The sequence below is a fragment of the Xiphophorus maculatus genome, chromosome 23, assembly GCF_002775205.1.
Source record: "Xiphophorus maculatus strain JP 163 A chromosome 23, X_maculatus-5.0-male, whole genome shotgun sequence".
NCBI classification, from domain to species: Eukaryota; Metazoa; Chordata; class Actinopteri; order Cyprinodontiformes; family Poeciliidae; genus Xiphophorus; species Xiphophorus maculatus.
Genome location: NC_036465.1, coordinates 22,095,944 through 22,113,218, shown reverse-complemented (window position 1 = coordinate 22,113,218; position 17,275 = coordinate 22,095,944). Strand labels below are relative to the sequence as shown.

Sequence of the window (17,275 nt, the reverse complement as noted above, 5' to 3'; positions counted from 1 at the left end):
GGTTTTAAAACACAACAACAGATGAGTGATTAAGTTTATGCGTGTAGACGGTGTGACTGGGATTTTCCATACTCTTCTTCTCTGCTTCTGTTTCCAGACATTCCAGTCAGAATGTCATATTTATTTCAGCAGTTCCATGGTAAAAATATTTTTAACTTCCTTTTTCTTTAACAGGAACTTGATTCGCAAATTTGTAATTCTCAATCTTTTATCCACAGTCATAATTGTACATGCAGTTTTAAATGCTTTCATACAGCCTTACCTTATATTCACTTGAACACCCCTTGGAAAGTTGCACCTTTACATCAACATTCAAGATAAAAAAAAATTGGGATTTTTCTATGATAAATGAACTGAACTGAATGATTAACAAGTTTTTAACTGGAATGGTGTCATTGATGTGATTTTGTTTCCTTCCTGGCAGCTTTTAGACATAATCCATCCATTTGTAATGGGATTGGGACCATTTTAAAAGCTTAATGTATCCCCAACTGCTCTATCCATTTTAAAAGCTTACTAAAACTGCTTGGGATAGCTGTCTTGTTTAAACACTCAGCTGTCCCCAGGTTTCAACAATGTAACTTGTGGAAAAAAATTAATTTCAGAGCACTCCACCTCCTTTGTTATTTGTTACTGTGTTGCAACCTGCAGCTGAACAGCCCCACAGGTCGATGCCGCCACAACCACGTCAGGCGGTTGGAATTTTTAGCTTCGACTTCCCAAAACGTGCTTTTTTATTTGTTACATGTTTTATGCAACTAATGAAAGGTGTCGCCGTGTACTGTTTAGGTCAGATTGGACAATTGGATGTTTTAACATGACAATAGTCACAAAGTCAGGTGAAAACTGGTTTTGAAATGAAAGAAGTCTAATGTTAAGCCTTTTGAAATACTTGCCAGAACTCAAGACTAACATTTTGTAACATTTTTCGAGGGCTTTTTCCTCAGCGTCCACCAATTTATAAACTTGAACAAACGTAATCATAGATCCAACTCAGGTGCAAGCTGCTAAGTAACAATTAATCAAATAGAAGTGGGCGTCCATCTATGGACTTGTGCATATCTGCATAATTATAATCATGGATTTACAAAATATCTATATTCTTTCAAGTTGTCTGGAAATCAAAATTCCATCTTTTTCCAGACTTCTTCTGCACCTAGTCGCTGTGGGTAACTTCAGACTGTTTCGAAGTCAGGTGAGACGAATGCCACGCTGGTATACATCATACATTTATTAGTGAACAACCCTCTCAAATCAGCCACAACAATTAAAAAAAATGATTGCACTACTTGGTAAAGCATAACTAGCAACTTTCATTTAAAAAAAGTACAAATCTTAAAAATTTCAAACAGTATACAGATGTATATATAATACACTAACTAGTTATGTTAAATGCTACAAACAATATGATTCCAATGGAATGAAAAAAAAAATTATAACATTAATAAGAACCATTTCCTATATATAATATATATTAGTCGTTTTCTCCCGCCCACCCTCGCAAATACAAACATGGAAAACAAATGAGGTAACTGTAAATGTGCAAGTACCAAAGCAAAAAAACATCTGCCTAAACACAGAACACATGCCCCCTGGCTCTGTGGGTGGGTGGGTTAAATCTGATGTTCAGGCAAGGACCCCTGGAGGCCGAGGAGAGTAATAACAGTAAACCACTATCCCACCACAGCAAAAATATCATTGGTAAACAATAAATGGCATCTACGGAGCAATCAATCACAATTCCTAAATAAACTTTAGCTGCTTATTGGAAAATCTTTTTTATTCCTTAAATTTTTTATTATTTACTTTTTTTGCACCACACAAGCTGTGAGATTATTCATTATTCACTCTTAACAGAAAGACTACAAGACTCTATTTTGAGTTATCATTAAAATTAGCTCATTAACTGGGCCTTAAATGGAAGGTTCTTTTTTTTTTATTTAACAAGGTTGCTGGATATTGTCAATTAAATATACTTTTCCCCCATAAAGGAATAGTGCTAACATTACCATGAATTAAGGTATCTTCTATAAGTGAACAATACGTTTTTAAAGATATCCATACACTGAGAGCAAGAGCCTGATAGGCAGATACAGTACTACACTGAAATAAGTATGACAACACTTTTATTCTTTTTTTGTTTCTTTTTTTTTTTTTTTTTTTTGCATTTTACTTAAATCCCTTAAAACTATATTGATTTTCACTGACATTGTTTCAGGGTATTGGTATAACATGCTTTAAGAATACATGAGATCCATGACAAACTATTGCATTCACGCATGTGAGTTTTCATACCTAAAAGCAGAACATCTAGCACCTTTTCACTATGGCTTTTGATAAGACTACAGTAGTATCGGAGCATGTATTTCTCAGTCGTTAGGGCAATAACAGTAACACAATGTATGTAAGAATTAACCTTTTTTTTTTTGTCTCCTTTTTCCTTTTTTTATTTTTAAATATGTCCCCCTATATAAAATGAAGTTAGCGCAATAAAATCTTGTAGTCATTCAGTTCTATTACAAATGTGTGCAGTACAATGCATGGCAGTTATCAGCTGAGCGTTGAGATCCAAACTTCCAGAACCCCGAGCCAACTAGAGCTAAAAAATCAGTTGGGATCTGGTTGACGAGCATGCATATTGTGCACCATTAAATAGGTCCCCCACCAGATTTTTTTTATTTATTTATTTTTTTTTTTTAAGATATCCTCCACTGTAACATTTGCTTTACCCCTTTTTTCTCTTTTTAAAGTCATGCAAAAACACATCTGAAGTCGATTTAGGAGTGACTTAGGTAGGATAGAGTGCGCTGTGGCACATTTAAATATGGGATCACAATTGCTATGTGTGAAAATATGGTCAGAGTACAAGAACGGAAGTCTAACAGGTTTGAATAATACACTTGTAACGAGTTATCGTCTTTTCAGTGAGTATTGTTAACATACGTATTGATTTTTTCTTGCATGCCTGTCTTTAAATGGTGTAATAGTTACTATTTCAGACAAAACAATAGTACAATAAATCCTTTATGGTCTAAGAAAACCAACCAAACTGAATTCAGATATACCCTTTTCATGGCATCCGTTCCATCTGGAGAAAAAAAAAAAAAATGGACTGTTCATCTTTATTTTTTATATATATACCGAGAGGCCCTGAGAGATTTTTTTTTTTTAAACTTACAATATATGCCAGCAAATAGATATGTACACATAGGTTAATTCTCAAAGCTGTGGGTTTTAACTCATTTAAATGGCTTTTTTTTCTCTTGAAGGTGGCACACGTCAAAGACTCACATTCACTTAAACAAAAGTAAAGAAAAGGCAAGAATCCTTTACACGTCAAAGCAAAGGTTACGACTGCCTGTTAGTGCTCACTGGGGGCAGTTAAAGAGACAAGAGTGAATTCCAAGCAAAAGTTCATTCGTCGCTCTTTCCCTTCCTAACCCCAATTATATGTCCTGTTTTTCACGCGTTAACACGAGCGGCGGAGGGAGGGAGGAGGGACCAGAAGTCTTACAGTGTTTCTACACAACTGAACACTCCAGCTGAATCTTCTGACTGTGGAAAAGAAGACAGCTGGTGTTAACACACGGAGCGTCACCAGAGACTTCTAACATTCGTCTGTCTTCAAACATTTATCTAAAAGCATCCACACTGAAGCTATACATACAGTTGCTCTTTTACAACACCGTTTACCATAGCCTAAGACAATGACCTGACCAAGTTACCAGATTAGAACAGACACCTAATGCAAACATCATTAGTGCTTCAACGGTCTCCTTCAATGGATTTTTCTCTTGAGGATAATAAAACCAATAAATAAAACACCTTTTTTTTTTTCTTCTTCTTTTAAAAACTATTCAAAGAAGTGGAAACGACAAAGTACTTTTTAGGATTAGTAACAGGTTTGTGCTTGTCAACGTCATAAAAAGGCAGATCTGAAATATTTAACAGTAGGCTAAATACGTATATTGGATTTGGCTCACAAAGAAAGAAATAAAAAGCCAAAGTCTTCCTAAAAGGGGAAGAAAATGTCCGCTCACAGCACGTATTGCTTCCTGCACGGGCTTCCAGAACTCGTCGGTATCTGCGGCGCCTTTAGACGAGCTCTTCCTTTCTTTTAAAACAACCAGAGTGTAACCACATGCTATTTTCCCCCCACTAGTGGTGCTTTTCTTTTCTTCTTTTTTTTCTTTTTTTTGGGGGGGTGAGCAAGCAGTTCTTTTTAGTATGCTTCTATATCTCATCTTTTCTTAAAAGTGAATCATTTTGGTGGCAATACTTGATAATATTGCTAGTCTGAATCAACAGTTCATGCAAATCCTAGCATGCTGCCCTGTATCCAGTGGTTACACAAAATGCATTGGCTCTGTGAACAGGACAAACATCCACACACACACACACACACACACACACCCCTACGCAAACGCGCGCACACACATACGCACGCACTTGCTAGAGAAACAATGCCGACGTGGAGAGAGGATTGTAGCACTTGTGCAGTTAACGGCAGACGACCCCACAACCCTCCCGCCCCCCCAAAAATAAAAAATAAAAAAATCCATCAATCCATCACTGCTTTTGTACAGATCTGTGTTCCAGAGAAAATTATGAGGGCTCGGAGACGCCCCTACAAGCCGCACGTCCCGTCCGCTTGCAGTCCACGACCTCGGGCTTAGCAGAATCTGTATGCCACCTCAGCAAAAAACACTTTCACAACAGCATTGGCAAAGTTTAAAACAATTAAGGAGGAAATCTATTAAAAACAATCGATACGTTATTGCAGAACATACATTATTAACAAGTCACTTTGCCATACACCAACACAAACATGCATCTCCGATGGTTAAGCGTCGCCTCTGAACACAGAAACCCACGTTGAAGTACTCCTAATATTTTTTTTTCTGCTAATTGCACAAGGCGTCCAAGCCTGCCATCCTCCAGGCTTCCCGACTCATCTCCTCCAATGCAGGACTCCTACTTCTTTTGTGAACACTACCAAAAATCCACAAATGAAAAAGAGGAAACCCTGTAAACAAAAGCAGCAAATAATGCATTGTAGGGGAAAATCTTTGGAATCTGCATCGTGGGGGGCAGAGACAGAAGTGGCTGGCAATCCCAGAACTCTGGCTGTAGGCAGTGGGTTTCGTGACACTCGCACAACGAAGCACAGCGGAGGAACAACGCGCTCCAGAAACAATCCTGGGTTTCTTTATCGTCAACTGAGGGGCAGGAGTAGAGGGTTTGTTAAGCTATATTTACTGGAGGACGCAGGTTATGTGGCAGGTGTCCCCAGCTTTGAGACAGACTCTGGTGGGTGCAGCATTCCAGTTCAACACTCAGAGACCTGTCTCACTCCGCCTCCCGGTGGACGTCCGAGGCATCCGCTCGACAGATTGGGCAAGTGCGATTGGTCTGGGGGAGAAAAAGTAGAAACGCTTTAGCATCCAGAAAAAAATGTGTGCTAAAAGCTAAGCTTTACTGAAAAATCCCAACTTACCTTTAACCATTTATCCACACATTTAGCATGGAACTCGTGGTTACAAGGTAACACTCGAAGTAGCTGCCTACACTCAAAGTCACTAAAGCACACAACACACCTGTGGGGAGAAAATCATACAGGTGAGGGATTGCTAAAGGACAAATCTGCTTGGAGTGCTGCAAACAGCTTGAGGAGAGGCTTACAGCGTTTGTTCAGATAGATGATTCTCTGAGTTGAATCTGTAGGACGGAAGTTGCTCTATATCTGCTTTTGTGAGTCCACGTGGTTTTGCTTCACCCAACCTCTCTGCCAAATTCAGTAGTGCCTTAAAAGACAAAAGGGAAAACGGTGCCATTATGCCTGCTGTCATGTTTGGTCAAAGAGCGAACAATTCCACACTCAAAATTTCACGATTTACATGGATGATTTTTCTGGCCAGTTTAACAAAGAAATGTAAAACCTGAAATTAAATTTTTAACATGCTTTACAGTAATGAGGCTTTAAACATGCGATACATGTAAATACACATAAAAGACATGAATCACAACCTCTCTGCTGTTTATAACTTACAAAACAACAAAAACCTAACCTCATCTTTAGATGTTCCGTCACCTGAATAACATTTATCCATGACACATCACAGGTTTCCAAGACAGTTGATCCACAAGTTTTAACTTAACATTTTTTAAATCTGGGGGTAGGCCACAAGATGGCGCTTATGCAAAAACCAGGCAATATTGATTTAGGGTGATTAATATCTGTAAGTGTATTTATTTGAAATAATGACAGCTTGCAAAGCTCCAGAATATTTGATAAAATATCTTTCCTTAGTTTCATCATTTGCCAATCACTGTTCCTGCTTAAACTCACAATTTTGTTAACTGCTCATTAAAAACAAGAAGGTAAGTTCTCAAGCTAATATCCACTCTCGCAGTTCTGCTTTTGGCTGGTTACTAATGTACTTGTTTGACTGTATGTACCTGTGATGTCCTTTGGCCTTTTGGCAGTAATCAATGTGCCATTACACCCAACTAAATCAGTTTCTTCATAAGTTTGCCATGCTTATATTCTGGAAATGTAGAAATATGACTCAAGCAGAAACTTTTCTTTAAAAAAAAAGGTTTGTTTACAGATGACATTAAGACACGTTTAAAGACAAAGCAGGCAGTTTTAACTACACAGAGGTCTGAAAATTATACAAGGGTGAAAGCAAACGGGTGCTAGCTAAGTGTGGCCATTTTGCAGGGTTACATGTTTAATTTGTGTTTAAGAATGCAGTAACGTGCTGCTGTATCATTTAGAGAAACTTCATGCACCTTATTACTACATTTCTGACAACAAAGTAAACAACACAGCAGTGAGAAGTTATTGATTTACTGCCTTAGCAGACATAATTAGCCAGGCCCAGAGTGTTGCTGATCCTCCTAATAAACAGGTGACTATATCCAAATGCTTTAACATCTTATAGATAAAAAAAATCTCTCAAAATGTAACTTTGTGGTGTAAAGCCAATTGATTTATATAGAAAATGCAGTCTACATGAAAAAGAACTTAACATGGAAGATTAGAGAAGAGGCGGTGCATTGCCTCTGAAGTGTAATCTGATTTTTCTTTTTATGTTATTTTACTTGAACTACCCAAAATACACACGAATCAAAGATTTATATTAGGCAAAAATTTCCTTCATCAAATGTTGAATGAGAAACCTTAAACAAAAAACACTAACTTCATAGTTCTCCATTTCCACATCATCCACATCCAGGTCTAAGCTGATGGCTGGGCCCACTGCTGTTGGAGGCACAGGAAGCATTGACCTGAACAGAGAGAGAGGTATTAACCAATGTGCACACACTGAACCAGTCATATCAGCCTCAATGTACCACTACGCGCTCTGCAAATTCAAGCCAGGTGAAAAACATCTACCCATGTGATAAATGTAAGCAAAACTATCAGCCTCACATTTCTCTTGTTCTAGAAGAAAAGCTTATTTGTGATCTTGTGCATGTGAGATATGCGAGAACTGATTGGGTCCTAAATGTAAACAGCATTTCTCTAAATTTCATTAACAGAGTGCTTTTACTGCAGGTACTTACAGGAAGTAAGGGAGGAAGCCGGGGTAGTAAGACGGAGGTGGAGGAGGGGGAGGGAGAGGCTGCTGCAACCGAAATCTTTGTCCATTCACTCGCCGTGGCAGCATGTGGGGATATGGCTGCAAAATGGATGAAAAACCCCCCAGAACATTTAGATCATTAAGCTCAGGTAAACCCTGCCACTCCCATTTCTTGTGCTTTTTCGATCAAACTAAAACAAGATAACATAAGAAACTAACAAAATATCTTGGCGTACAAAAATAACCTGGGATAATTTTACGGTAATGTGAAAAAACTAATGCAAAAACAGTAGCCTAGTGTAGCTCAGGTTTATGCTTTAAATAAGAATAATTTGCAGTTCTGCAAAAATACCTTCCAATCTGTTACAAGATTATTATAAGAAAACGCAAAAAATGCAAAAAGTAAGAAATAAAATAAAAGAAGACTATAAAAGCAAAGAAACAAGAATCTTAAACATCATCCAGATGGTGTATTTGAAGCTAAAAGAAGAGAGCTGTTAGATCTGAGAAACCGGCTGATGCCCAGAACTGGCTAATTTACAACTCCATCAGCCCTGACCGATGACCAACCCGTCAGAATCTCAGAAATACAATCTGTCCCCCCGGCAGCAAATGGAAATACCATACATAAGCACAACTAGGCCAGGCTAATACGTCCACTGCTGCTCACTCTTCTTATATCATAGGCTTTAGGATGTGTTAAGCTTGAGAGCATCAACAGCTCTGACTTTTTCGTCTCAACATCAAACTTAAAACCATCAGATGCCATGAATAAGTTACAAGTCTTTTTAATTTCCTTCAATAATTACTATAAATAAAAGCAGTAAGACAGAAGGCTCTTGTTACTGAACCATTTAAGCAAACTACTTCATAAAGCAGAGCACTATAATTAGAGCCATGATTACCTGTTAACCATACTAAACACATCACCTGCTTATTGCAAGCTGCATTATGGGTAAGAAGAACTACCAAGGTGCATTTAAGCAACTTGCTTCTGCCAACACTGCACCAGTTCAGCTGCCCAGAGGACCCCTTTATGAGACTGTGGATGTAATGAACATTTTCCAGCTGTGAATGTGGGTTTCTGAGCAAGTGTTAAATAGGTCAGGCTAAAAAAAAGCGATGAGGGCACCGTCAATTCCTCTTCAGAAAAAAAAAAAAAGACTGGCAAGCCATCTTACCACTCCGAAGGGAAGCTCCTGATGCAGAGGCTCTTGAGGAAGATACTGTAGGGGCAGTGAAGGAGGCAGCGCTGGTGGATGATGAGAGGGAGGGTAAGAGAAGGTGCCTAATGGGTGCTGGTCCCCTCTTAGGTCAACTTCATTGTCTACCCTCTGTAGAGGCTAGAAGGACAGAAAGTCTTATTGTCAAACTCACAGGCTCAGAAGATGTTCACACACGCCAAGTCTTGTTGTTTGTTGTGTTAATATTAATAAGTGTTTATAAGACTTACCATGCGTGGGTGCTGAGGCTGTAAAGGGACAAACTGGCTCAAAGGAGTAAGGTGCGGCGGCTGGTGGGGGGGTACAGATGGGGTCGGGTGCAATACAAAATGTTCGCTGGACATCAGCGGTGGAAAAGCTTGATAAGACACAGGTATATGCTGCATGGTACATGCCTGTATGAGCTGGAGAGAAAAGACAGCAGAGGAAAAGAACCAAACATGACTTTCAGGGAATCAAACCCATAGCTAAAGAATCCTCCATAAAAACAAAGCTAGTTTTTTCCTGATATTAACAACAAGCCAGCTTGAATGACAGCATGTTGTAAGCATGTAGTGAACAGAGGCAAAACAGTGCATAGAAACCACACCACTGACAGTACGGTCACAACAACAAGCTAACAAAATGACTACTTCTGCAGCAGCACATACAGTGTCTGGCAAAAGGACTTAGAGCTTTTAACATTTTGTCACACTACAACCAAAACCCTCCAATTAGGTTAATACAAATGAATTAATTGAAGTTTTCTCTCCAGGTAATACAAAGTAGCGCATGAATGTGAAGTGGAAGAAAACCACACACTGTTTTCAAATTCTATTACAACTCGAAACCTAAACAATGTGATGTGATGTGATTGGCATTTAGCTGAGCTAAATCAATATTTTGTAGAAACACCTTTCTCAAATTAAATTCCAGCTTGTCAGTTTAGGTGGATGGCAAAGTCTTGAAATGTTTACAGCTATCCTGTGCTCCATAATTACACAGACATTATTTAGCGCACTTCTAAATGGAATTTTGCTTATAAAAGTCAGAGTAAATAAAAATTGACATAATTTTGCTTACACATCACTACTATAGGACATTTCTGATTAAACCATAATATAAAATCTCAATAAAGCAGACTCAAATTTCTGAATGTAATGTGACAAAGTGCAAAAAAGTTCAAGGGTTATTGATTCTTTTGCAAGGCATTGTATTAAACTTCTCCACAGAAAAAAATACCCTGTATTTTACTGAGCTGCTGCCAATTACTGTCCAAATGTGGAGACAGACATTTTTAAACCAAGCAACTTGCTTTTTTTTTTTTTTTTTGCTGCGAACAGTGACAGATTGCATGGCTGGTATGGTGTGCTACATGGATGCCACTGACATTTAAGCTCTTCCTTTTCAAACTCACAGGAGGAGGAAGGCAGCAGAGCAGAGAGAGCTGTCCGCTGAACATTACCGAGCATGCTGGGAGCTGCTGAGTGTTGCACCCTGGAAGGGGCTGCCCGGTGTGAATGGGAAATCCATGGGTCGTCACCGTTGTAACAGTGTAAGATATTGGAACGGATCCCTGGTGCATCTTTTAAAATGAGAGACAACGAAGGCGGTCGGCGAGAGGGTTTCACAAAGCAAATAAAAATTCTGTCTTGTCCTGGCGTTGCATTACCTGGTCATGTAGATCCACCATGATGGGGCTCTGCTGGGGCAGGTGGGTCGCAGGGTGAAGCATGCGTGGTGCTGTGCTGGTGTGGCTGTACTGTCTGGACTCATCTAAAGGAACCTGCTGGGGGTGTTGGGAGAAAAACAGGTGGTGGAAGTTCTCATCCTGGACCTGGGAAGTGTGCAGTACAGGTCTGTCTTGTCTCCCCCACTGCCGTCTCACTGGTGGGCTTTAAAGAAAAAGAAGAAAAACTTATTTATTCCCTGCTGCTGCTGGCTGCAAAAAAAAAACATGCTCCAACACAAATAATGCTATACAAATTTGTTTGCAACATGCAAACATTTTGCCCTGTTCACACACTGGTTCAGTCACAAATACTCGAACATGGACAAAAAAAAGAAGTGTCATGTCTTATTATGTCTTGTGTTTTCAACTTTGCTCTCTCATTTATTCATAAATTCATTGACTACTATGTTTTGCTTGTGTACTGGCAACCATATTTACAGATCATCATGTGGCCACACTAACTCAACCAAGTTCAACAGGAGGAAATGTGATTATACACCAGAAATCATCATGTTCTGACCAGACCACACACATTTTCCACTCGTGATAAACAAACCATGACTGCACACATAACATCCATGATATATTTTCACTGTAAAACATTCTCACAGATCATTTGGAGAAAATAAATAAATAAAATAAAAAGACGAGAAGAAACGTCACCTTCTCCTGAGATGCACTGGGGCGTTGCAGGGCTCGCCGAGGAACCTCCTAGGGTTTAAGGGGGCTGTTGGTGGCAGCCTATTTACTGCTAATTCCCATGGTCGCATTGGTGACGTCGTGCAGACGAGTCACACTCTGGGGAAAGAAAGTGTACAGTGGAGGCACTTGTATGTGGCCTCTGATTGTCTTAACCCTGTGCGAGAGAAAAAATAAACATCAAATCAACAACAATGCTTTGTGCATATGATCTTTAAGCATCCACAGAAAATTACGAGCTGAAAGGATTTTTTTTCTCTCATTTAAAAAAGTGCACCAAAAGTTAGGGATGAAATTGCATTTAGTCACAATTTATAGTAAAATAGGCCCTTTTTGAACATAGCAGGGGGTCAAATCATTTAAACAACTAAATATAACATGTGTATGACTTCAGCTGTTTAGAAGAAATCTGTTCAACTAAAGCAAACATACATTTCATAGACACATTTCAATGATTTTATTAAATGTTTTTGGCACATGCAGGCACCATGGTGTTACTTCCAGTAATGCGTGAAGCCCAAATAGTTTGCATATACAGAAGTGCAAAAAAAAAAAAAAAAAAAACAGGAAGCCAACATATCTCCACTTCATGTTGAACTAATTTGTATATTTTATGATAAATTGGCTAACACCTGGGCTGACTTTATTTCTGTTTATAAGTGAATGCCATTTAATAAATAGGGGTCGCTGTGGCGTGCTTTAAAAAAAACATGGGATGCCATGTGCTCACAGGACAAAGCAACAACAAAAGATGCGATAGGCATCAAGCGCCGCTCGCTAGTGCACACTTTCTGAGACCACTGCTACGTTGCAAGAGTTTTCTTTCAAGACTAAGGCAAAGCATCGTGGAGTCTGTCGAAGTAGATAGTGGTACTACGCTTTAGCCGGCTCTAACTCTTATATTTTGTGAAAACCCAATGTGTCCTTTCAGCGAAGCTATGCTAATGCTTTGTCCAACACTCCCCAGCTTCAGGTGACCAGCAGGCTAGTCATAGCTAAGTCTTACGCGCATTTTTAGTGTGTTTACAGCACAGTTACATGTCACACCCAGGAAAGAGCACGTCCACATCATCATTGTTACTATAAGCTTAAGCAAAACACAAACAACAGCTTACTTTCTTAGCTAGTTTGCTTCCTTGGTGATCGGGGAGGGCTGCAGGTGTTTCTGCTTCCGAAATCTCGCATCCCATTCGCGTTGTTTATTTTCAAAGGGTTTCGCCTAAGCGAATTTCATTGTCCAACACAGAATGCGGTGGTAACAGGCCACCAACAGACCCGCCGTTCCTCCCGTCAGATACCCGACAATAAACGTATCCCCCCCCCCGCTCCCCGACTTGAGCGGGGCACTAGCTTGCTAACGTTAGCCACCTTACACACGCGCTCTCGGGTCGCGGAGCACAGGAGAGCCGTGCTCCCCGGAAACCATGGAAACGCCAACCGACACCGACACCGAGAGGGGAGACGCCGTTAACGGTCGTTCTGGGCGAAGGTTATTTCCCCGGCGACGGAAAACATCCCGTTGGCGCGTGTGCGATTCTTGAAGTGCATTGTTGTGATGAAGCCCCGCCCCCCCGTCACGTCAGCGACCAATGAGGGCACGGGAATCGCAGACAGCAGACATCCCAGACAGAGTCTTAGCTACAATGTATCAAAACAAGCGGCGCCTGTTGTTTGTTACTGGCTTCTAAATAAAATGCTCCCTCATGCGTGACAAGGGAAAATAAAAGCAAATAAATAGAATTGCACTATACAACTTTAGGGTATATTTGTTTGCTCTTTGCTTTCTTTTAGAATAGAACGAAATGGGAAAAACAATTATTTGTTTATTCCTCGCAGGAAAAAAGGTTCCAGAGAATCAGCAGCAAATAAAGTGATGGTGACATAGTAGCTCACAATGAAGACAATGCTATTATTAATAGGTGTAAAAATCCAGGTTTAGAATTGATTGTGGATTAAAAGTAAATGTGAGATTAAATAAAGAACATGCACTAGAACATCAGTTCAATTTGTGCTTTGTATATTTCTGCAAAACTACTCGTAGAAGAAAAAGAATCCGTGCAAGGAACTACAAAAGTGTAAATAGCTATTTCTGCTTGTCCGGAGCAGAGTTGTACAGCTTAACAGCGACTATGGGACAGGTTTACGATGACGGTGTTATAATTTAGCGAACATAACAGCCATAACACAAACAGATCTAGTGAACCTTCAAAGACTTTGGGCTCCTTTCCCTTTAGGAGAAGTTACTTCACTAATAAAATCTGCTAACTTCACTTTCAAAACTTATTTAATGCAAGTTACAGCAAGCTTTCAGACAACGTAATGCTTTTTTTTTTTTTTTTAATTCTGGCCAAACTTTCACTGAGCTCTGTGCTGACTCTCGCTGGAGGCCAGAGCGTCTCGGTTATGTAATATCGCACTTTCCTGATCCAGTCAGCTCTCTGCATGTCAGGAGAAAACTTGCCTCTGTGCCTTTTGCAGGCCGACGTCGGCTGCAGCTGCAAAATCTGATGCTGCACTTGATGGTCATCGAAGTAAATTCGGTGTCATGTGGGAGGCCCGTTTAGTCTACAGAGAGACTTGTGAAATTATGTGGTGTAATTTAACCTAAACTCCGATGCGCTGGAGCGACTATGTCACTGTTCTGAACGCGTCCAACTTTCTGCACCTATTTGAAAAAGCGAGGAGCCGCCGTGCAACGCACTAAATGTAAACATTACAACATCGCTCTCGGTAGCAGCAAAACAAGGAGGGGCTGGAGGGGCTGAGCAGGATGACAGCTAACAGTCAAGCCGCCTTCCGCGACAAAACGTCGCGCAACTTTGCGAAATTTCGCCGAGCCAAAGCAGCAGCAAGAGGGAAGAGTGCATTTACCTGATTGTTAATGTGAGACCATCTGATCTGTGATATTTCCCTTATAACGCTCTCATCTCGTTAGGCTAAGTGCGGCATTCTCTGGTCGAGCTGTTACAGTGTGGAACATTCCGTGGATTTCACCACTGCTGGGGAAAAAGGTCCTAATAACAAGCGTCCCACGTTACCAGCGCATGCCGAGAATGGATTGTGCCGTCTTATGGCTTCCCAACTCCCAAGACTATACCCGTAAAAGCCACATTTTTGGTTAGGCAGCGCTAAACCAGCCCTGCGGATGTTTTGGGTTTCTGCAGTTGTCAGTTACACCCCCATTTCGGCGTATTGCAAGGGCAGGGAGCGCACGGCGAGCGGCCATTTTTACCGTAACGGACAGAAACGCGTCTCAGTCTGATTTGAAAGTTCAAGGCTCGTTTCACGGATGAACCTTGAGGAAAAAAACATTCGCTTTCTGTTGAGGGTCGCAAGATATCTGCCTTGCAATTAAAAATAAACAGGTTTACGCCAGTAAATCAGGCCACCGACGAAAAAACGCAGTTCAGTAAGCCACGCTGTTCACTTATTTCGAGCGTTTATTTTGAGCTTTATGTTTCAGAGGTCTGACAAATGATTTGGTTTATCACATTCATAAAGTTGGACAGGAGGGTTAAAAAAAAACCCTTTGAAAAAGCACAATATTTGAGTTTGTTCAAAATTGTATCAAGAAAACGGCTAATTCGGTTATTACAATGGAACAGCAATTCGCGTCACTAATATTATTGCATTTTAGAATAAAGAAAAAGAAGCATTTGGAAGCACAGTTTCCAAATGCTAATAAAAATGAGGGGATTTGATTCAAAGATTACAAAACAGACCACGCATATGTTAAGAAATATTGGTAACTCGATACTAAATATATGTTGCTCTGCTCAGTTTAATACAGTCCAGCCAATGCAGATAAAGCTTTGGAGATGCTGATTTAACATCCAGCAGAGCGCGCAGTCCACACAGTCAAAATTATATGGCAGGATATGACTTGTTGAATCATTCACTGAAAAAAAAAAACATTTTTTGCGATATTCTAATTTACTATAGACGTTTTTCTTTTTGTCTTTAATAAAGGCGATGATGGTAATAAGTGAAAGATGAAAAAAAAATCATAGTTTTCAATAATATAATTTTCCAAAAATTACATTTTCACTTGAAAACTTTATAGTTTAGCAGAAATCGAAGCAACACTTCACCACCCTTCAGTGATGTCAATGGAAAAATGGGTTAAGCTGCATGAATTAAATAAATATAAAAATAAATGGCAACAGGTACTTTTATTGTGTGCATTATGTAAGCAATAAATAAAAGCAATAAATACTCTCTAAATTAAAATATTTGCAGAACTGTCAAATTATTTATGTATGCTCTACAGGAGTAGGACCATGACAGGCTTTGGTTAGCTTAATGATACTCAAATGTCAAACACCATTCAATTCATTGATTGGAAATTTGTAAAGAATAAAACAGTCTAAAATGCTATAAACTGTGCTATGCTTGGTCAAAATTGACTAAGAGCTTTAACAGCCCTGTTTTGCAGCTGTGGAAAATAGATCTAACTGAACACTGATTGTAGACTCGCAGAAGACGAGACAACATAAAAAGTTTCCTTTGTACTTTTGTAAACGTCTGTTCGTCATTATAATCTTTTAAAAAATCATTCATAGTGTTTGCAAGCCCCAATTGATCCTTAAAATCCCCTCTAGTCATCTACTCCTTTCATTGCTCGGTCCGGTCACGGCTTTCATGCTATTCCATAGATCTTTAATTTCATTAAAAATGTTTCAAGGTTTGCCCTTCTACCTCGCTGCTTTATTGGCCTCCACCTTCTCCTTATCTTTATTGTATAAAAAGGGATCATAGTATTTATGTAACACATCCCTTACTGATGGGTTTGTTGCAGTAAAGGATGACCTGCCTTGTCTGTTTGTCTTTTTAAGTAGATAATGTTCACGTCAACTTCAGAATCAATAAAAACATTGACATTTGTGCTCTCTAAGGCTCCTTTCAGTTCTTGCACAGAGCTACAGTCTTATAATATGGCATTGCAATTGAAACATAGCAGATTAAAGGTTTTGAATCTCAAGATTATGATATATGCTTAGAGTTCATATTTTTTACAGGTAGAAACAATAACCTAATTTTTAACTTACCTTTGTTTTTTTTTTGTTTTTTTTACAAAAGCAGCACAAATATTACCTACAATAAAAACAATAACAATATTCTCTCACTATATTTTCATCATCCTTACTTACAACTTGTAAGTTATGAGTCGCCATCATATATAAACTTCCATCACTTAAAAAAAAAAAAAGTAGCTCTAAATCCTTTTCCGGCTTAATAAGGTAAGGCCTCTGATAAAACTAAAATAACTAAAAGCAACTACTTTCCAGTATATGTTATATGCTGTTACAGTTCCTCACTGGATTTTGCTATAGTAGACTGAAAAAGTTATAAAAAATGAATTGGTTGCCTTTGGTTGTTTGTTAACTGACTGTTTTAGGTACAAAATTAACACATCGACAGCGATACAAAATGATAAGGCTGCAAAATGACAACATCCCATAAATATTAAAGCACCATAATCAGCAACAACAGTTTGTAAAATAAAGAAGCAAAAAAAAACAACAATAGCCTATTTATAATTATTTGTTTAAAATCTTTCCACATGGCAAATATTATAACAATTTCATGACTTTTTTTTATCTTCTGAAATAAAAAAGACATTTTTGATGATGAAAAGCAAAGCTTTCTTTGCTGCTAAATGTATAGCACTTTTTTCGGACAAGTTGTTGTGTCGTGTAGCCGCCACAAGAGGGGGGCAAAAAATAATATTAAAAGTCCTCTAATCCAACATTTTCTTTTGTCACCATCCTCAGTTGACAGAGAACGTGGCCAATGAATTACTTTATGGTGTGAAGTAAAATAACAGGAAAATCACCCACATGAATATGATTTCTCTGTAAGGAATGTAAGTTGTTCATAAGCATGTCTAAATATGACTTCTTTATCCTTTTTCATTTGACTTGACAAAGAGACAGTCACCATGAACTTTTATTGAAGGAGGAGAGCAAAACACAGGCCAGGATTCTTTTCTTCTTTTCTTGTCTTTTATCTTCTTAGGGGACGATATCAAGCAAAACAACAGCAATATATCA

General features: G+C 39.1%; 1 protein-coding gene across 4 annotated transcripts; it reads right to left on the bottom strand.

Moving 5' to 3' along the window:
• Positions 1–1,213: 1,213 nt before the first annotated feature.
• On the bottom strand, positions 1,214–14,420 carry rnf44 (ring finger protein 44). Of its 4 annotated transcripts, none has more exons than XM_023328602.1 (11): positions 14,094–14,420; positions 11,187–11,321; positions 10,464–10,686; positions 10,209–10,376; positions 9,043–9,216; positions 8,771–8,932; positions 7,573–7,688; positions 7,206–7,293; positions 5,683–5,804; positions 5,498–5,597; positions 1,214–5,412 (listed from the first exon to the last, which is right to left on the bottom strand). In XM_023328602.1, the coding sequence occupies exons 2-11, from the start codon at positions 11,291–11,293 to the stop codon at positions 5,350–5,352; spliced, it is 1,323 nt and encodes a 440-aa protein (XP_023184370.1). In that variant the 5' UTR covers positions 11,294–11,321; positions 14,094–14,420; the 3' UTR covers positions 1,214–5,349. The 4 variants fall into 4 exon arrangements, with proteins under 4 accessions (XP_023184370.1, XP_023184369.1, XP_023184368.1 ...); XM_023328601.1 differs by having other exon boundaries at positions 11,187–11,379; positions 14,094–14,419; XM_023328600.1 differs by lacking the exon at positions 14,094–14,420 and adding an exon at positions 12,338–14,087 and having other exon boundaries at positions 11,187–11,379.
• Between the last annotated feature and the right edge of the window lie 2,855 nt (positions 14,421–17,275).

Excerpts from the sequence above, each read along its gene's own strand:
- rnf44 (XM_023328602.1), bottom strand. The coding sequence starts at position 11,293 with ATGCGACCATGGGAATTAGCAGTAAATAGGCTGCCACCAACAGCCCCC. Across the intron at positions 8,933-9,042 it reads AGCCTCAGCACCCACGCATG|CCTCTACAGAGGGTAGACAA; the intron begins GTAAGTCTTATA and ends CTGTCCTTCTAG. Across the intron at positions 5,413-5,497 it reads GTGTGGATAAATGGTTAAAG|ACCAATCGCACTTGCCCAAT; the intron begins GTAAGTTGGGAT and ends TTTCTCCCCCAG.